General features: G+C 43.6%; 1 protein-coding gene across 1 annotated transcript; it reads left to right on the top strand.

Moving 5' to 3' along the window:
- Positions 1-2,625: 2,625 nt before the first annotated feature.
- On the top strand, positions 2,626-3,915 carry LOC107805309 (uncharacterized). The gene is made up of 3 exons (XM_075236171.1): positions 2,626-2,832; positions 3,179-3,686; positions 3,782-3,915. Exons 1-3 carry the CDS (start codon positions 2,626-2,628, stop codon positions 3,913-3,915), a joined length of 849 nt encoding a protein of 282 aa, XP_075092272.1.
- Positions 3,916-5,340: the final 1,425 nt, after the last annotated feature.

The raw sequence follows: 5,340 nt of genomic DNA, 5'->3' as shown, positions 1-5,340 counted from the left end.
TGAGTGTACTTTTTAAAGGCACAAACAGATCACAATTTGGACTCTCCTAGCTTGAGATATGAATTTTTCGACAGGAGTGCGCAAAGCAGAAACAAACGCATGGCAGACACCTAGATGAATTCAAGAAATTATTGCGGCCAGTCCAAAAGGAATTATGCAACAATATTTTCAGGTGTTTCTTCTCTCTATATTTCTTTTTAATGATGCAAACGGCTCATGCTTCTGAAACCCGAAGATCGAGATATGAATTTTTTCAACGAGAGTGCACAAAGCCGAAAAGCAGCAAGGTAGACATTATGAGCGAATTCAAAATAATATTGTGGCCAATCTAAAAGGTGTTCTACCATGATATTTTCAGGTGTTGCAAATCTCGAACTTGTCTTTTCTATGGCCCACACATCTCACAATTTGGACATTCCTAGCTCGTGAGATGGATTTTCCGATGAGAGCACGTGAAGCTGAGAAGCAAGTGCGGCATATGTCAGGGGGAAATTCAAAATATTGTTGCGGCCAATTGAGTAGAGTTCGTCATCAATATTTTCATGTATTGTAGGACTCGTAGTTTTCTTTCTAAAGGCATAGATGGATCATGTTTCTAACACCTGTAGATCGGGAAAAAAATTTATCTATAAAAGCACACAAAGCTAAATAGCAAGTTAGGCAGACATATGGGTCTATTTCAAATTAGTGTTGCAAACAATCTGGTAGGAATTCTTCCACAATATTTTGAGAATTTACTTATCTCTGAGTCTTATTTCTAGTGACATAGACGGCTCATGATTTGGACTTTCCTAGTTTGAGATATGTACTTTCCAATGGCAGCATGCAGTGCTGTGAAGTCAAAATGACAGACTTGTGCATCGCCTTCGAAAGTTTATTCTGACTTGTCCCGATGGAATTTGGCCCTAAATTTTGGATATGTAAGCCATGGTGCAAGTTTTTATTCTGTAGAACCAAGCAGATTGCAGTTTGGACACTCCTAGGTTGAGATACGATTTTTTCAATGAGAGCATAAAATGCTGTAAAGTCAAAGCAGCAGAGATGTGTCAGGTGCTTGCTCGCCAAAGTTGGAAAGGCCTACTCCAGTTGTCATCCTCGTCAACCTGCAATGATGCAATGTGGTATATGTTGGCTTGCCAAGAGTAGGGATTTTATTGCCAAGATTGAAAGGATATTTCATGTGTCTCTCCCACCAAGCCGCACCAAAGAGGCGAGTGGGTTGCCACCAATCATTGTGACATCTTGTGCATCTTCTTAGAAATATCATGATAGCTGGAACTTTTGTGAAAATCTGGAATATATATATTGGAGCCATCGGTGTCATAGCACTGTATGGGTCAAAATTTGACCAACCATGTCCTATAGTGGGCACGACAAACGGCTGAGCACCTACGAGTCGACGCCCAGAAGGATACGACCTTGTATCAAAAGAAGGAACAATACGACCTCGGTAGTAGAGTAAGTCCATTTAGGGGATATCGAGAACATTCCTAAAAGGTCTTTTGCATGTCACTTCTATGGGGCAGGAGGGGAGATTCCTCAATATATAAGAGGACTGGAAGCCTTGTAACGGGTCATGAGCGCTCTATAAAACTCACCAAAATTGAATGAAAAGAAAATTGACAACTCTCTTCACTCTATTATTTCTATCCTAGAGTTTATGATCTTCAGCTACGATTTACCCCTTCATCTTTGATTGATTTGTTCGAAAAGATCTTAACAACTTTTGAATCAAACAATTTAGTGCCGTCTATGGGGATTTCCATAGCTGAAATCATAGTTCTCATCTAGGTTCTTGAAAGTAACGATTACTGTCTTTCAAGCCTTATAAAAACCAACAATGGCAAAAAAGGAAGCGAGGCTGAAGATGATAGCAGATGTCTCAAATAATTTCCTGAATTCCCTCAACGAAGCCAATAGAGAAGATACTGAGAATACAACACAAAGAGTTACACCGGAGGGGGAGATCTCACCTTCTCCACACGAGGATTTAACGATCTTACGCGAATGGGGAGCCTCAATGTCCACGGTAGGGGAAGCACCACCAGTAGTCAAAAAGCTGCTAGAAGAATGGTTGACAAGTGCTCTGAGAAACATGCTCGAAAAACCTCCTCAAGGAAATGTCGAAGACTTGCCACCTACAGAAATCGCAACTGCCACCAATGAGCCAAGCACTACACGAATGGTTAACACCCTCATTGTCACTGATGCAGGTGATGATGCACTCATGACCATCTTGAAGAAAATTGAAGAGATGGAAAATGAGAACAAAACACTCCGTGATCAAATGAAGGAGCATCAGGAAAAGGTTGACAAAATACCAGGTGCCCCTAAGCTGTTACCAAAATGCGATGTGGGCTGATTCGTCGAATAGCCATACAGTGAAGGGGCTGCTCCTCATCCTATTCCAAAAACCTTCAAGATGCCGCTATACTTGAAAATATATGACAGGACCACAGACCCGGAGGATCATCTAATCCATCATGTTACTGCAGTAAAAGGGAAACAATCTGTCAAAGGAACATGTACCATCTGTACTGCTAAAAACATTCGGTGAGACTTTGATAGGGGGCATTAACCTGGTACTCTCAGCTACCAGCACGTTCAATAGCAACGTTTGAAGAGATGGCGGATAAATTCGCCACCGCTCATGCAAGGGCGAAGAAGGTTGAAGCCAGGGTCAATGATATCTTCGTCGTCAGGCAAACGGCGGGCGAGGGACTTCGGGACTTCCTGGCCCGATTCAACAGAGTAAGGATGAGCCTGCCAAACGTGTCAAAAGGGATGACAGTAGCAACTTTTCAAAATGGGTTAAACAGGAACGAATCAAAGGCAAACAAAAAACTACTCAGTAGACTCATGAAGTACCCTCACCACATGGGAAGAGATCCACAATGCCTATTACGCCGAGGTAAGGGCAGATGAGGACGATCTGAACGGTCCGATTCAGCAATTAACGTCAGTTCAGACCGAGGCAAGGAGAGATCAACGTAACGATGGGCGAAGAGATCAAACCCCACGTTTCAATCGAGAAAGGCATCAGCCCTATATCCGAGCATCTAACCCGCCCCCTCCAAGACATGTGGATGTCGTACTACAACACAATGTACCCCTTCGAAACGAAAAAGGTATGCCTCCACTACTATCTGCTCATAACTTTTGTGTTTTCCCTTCAAAGATAGTGTACGCATTGGAGAAGCTAGGCATGAAGGTGGAGTGGCCACAAAAAATGAAATTGGACCCAAGCACCAGGAGGTCAAACGTCCTCTGTGAATTCCATCAAGAAAGGGGATACAAGACCGAAGATTGCATAGGTCTGCGGCAGGAAGTAGTTAGGTTGTTGGATCAGGGGTACCTGAAAGAACTGCTCAGTGATAAAGGAAGGTCCAACTTTGCCAGAGGGCGCGATCCATCTCAAGGACCTCCAAAGTCACCATCGCCAACGCGCACCATCCAGATGATCATTGGCGGTGGCGACGACATGATAATCAACCATGTGAAATTCACCACCACGCATAAACTCAAACGGACGATCGCCCACGAATGGTATGATGACCTCGAAGACAGTATCATTTTCGATAAGTCAGATGCTGATGGTTTGTCGTTCCCTCACTATGATGCTTTGGTTATAACTTTACGCATCGCCGATACAGATGTAAAAAGAATCATGGTAGATGACGAAAGCGGTGCGTGTATTGTTCACCCGCAAGTTCTCATGCAAATAAGACTTGAGGATAAGATACTACCGCATTGCATAACACTAACGGGTTTAATAATGCAGTAGAGCGGACGTCCAGAGAAATAGTGTTGCATGTCCTAGCAGGAGGAGTCACCCTGGAAATAACATTACATGTCATGAACCAGGAAACAGCCTATAACGCCATCATAGGGCGACCATGGATACACGCTATGTGAGTCGTCCCTTCAAGCTTCTATCAAGTGATCAAATTTCCCACCTCGTGGGGAATATTCAGCATCCGAGGCGAGCCACGTACTGCCCAAGAATGCTATCGGATCGCCCAAGACTTCGCGCACACCAAATAACTAAAAGGAGCAAGTGCGGAGGCATTGCAATTAGCCATGTCGGGAACTAAACCTGACCCACAAACAGAGGCCATCAAAGACCCGAATATCGTAGAAGCCTGTAAGGCGACTATAGAGGATTTTGACCCCGTCCAATTGGACGACACCGACAACACAAAAAAGGCTTACATAGGGCACAACCTCTCAGAGCCAGGTAAGTATCGTGAATTTTTAACTAACAACGCCGATTTATTTGCCTTCTCCCACTCAGATATGCCAGGAATTCTAAAGGACACCGCCACTCATAGACTGAATGTCGACCCACTCTATCCGCCGGTACATCAAATGAGGAGAAAGTTCAATGCTGCAATCAATGAGGCAGTCAGCAAAGAGGTGGATAAATTACTCACCAACGGATCCATCAGAGAATTAAAATACCCTCAATGGGTCGCCAACGTGGTCATGGTAAAAAAAAAGAACGGAAAATGGCGAATGTGTGTGGACTTCACCGATCTAAACAAAGCATGCCCAAATGATTCCTTCCTATTACCCCATATCGATCAACTGATCAACACGATAGCGGGGCATGAATTGTTGAGCTTCTTGGACGCCTACTTTGGTTAAAATCAAATTCTAATGGCCGAAGAGGATCAAGAAAAGACGACTTTCAACACTCACCAAAGAATGTATTGTTATAAAGTGATACCGTTCGGACTCAAGAATGCATGGTCCACGTACCAGAGGCTAGTCACCAAAATGTTCAAAGAGCAACTCGGCAAAACCATGGAGGTATATATCGATGGCATGCTAGTAAAGTCAACAAAAAAGGAGGATCACATTAGCCATCTGAAAGAGGCCTTCGAAATATTAAGGCAGTACAGGATGAAGTTAAATCTTGAGAAGTGCGCCTTCGGCGTAACCTCAGGAAAATTCCTCGGCTTCCTCGTATCACAAATGGGAATCGAAGTCAACCCGGATCAAATCAAGGCCATAGATACAATACCAGAGGTACTGACTAGCAAAAAACAGGTACAAAAGCTAACAGGGCAAATAGCCACCTTGTCAAGGTTCATTTCATGATCCTTGGACAGATGCCACAAATTCTTCAATGTGCTCAGAAAAGACCACGGGTTTCAATGGAGCGAGTAATGTGTCGATGCCCTAAGAAAGCTAAAATCATATCTGTCTTCACTGCCACTACTCGTCAAAGCGGATCCGGGTGAGTGTCTGCTTGTGTATTTGGGAGTTTCTGAAGTCATAGTAAGTGTAGTCTTGGTCCGCGAAAATGAAGGTACGCAGTCTCCAATTTACTATATC

Source organism: Nicotiana tabacum, chromosome 18 (genome assembly GCF_000715075.1).
Source record: "Nicotiana tabacum cultivar K326 chromosome 18, ASM71507v2, whole genome shotgun sequence".
In the NCBI taxonomy this organism is placed as follows: Eukaryota; Viridiplantae; Streptophyta; class Magnoliopsida; order Solanales; family Solanaceae; genus Nicotiana; species Nicotiana tabacum.
The sequence above is the reverse complement of the archived record's forward strand: the minus strand, read 5'-3'. Positions and strand labels throughout refer to the sequence as shown.

Excerpts from the sequence above, each read along its gene's own strand:
- LOC107805309 (XM_075236171.1), top strand. The coding sequence starts at position 2,626 with ATGGCGGATAAATTCGCCACCGCTCATGCAAGGGCGAAGAAGGTTGAA. Across the intron at positions 2,833-3,178 it reads TAAACAGGAACGAATCAAAG|ATAGTGTACGCATTGGAGAA; the intron begins GCAAACAAAAAA and ends TTCCCTTCAAAG. Across the intron at positions 3,687-3,781 it reads CATGGTAGATGACGAAAGCG|TAGAGCGGACGTCCAGAGAA; the intron begins GTGCGTGTATTG and ends TTAATAATGCAG.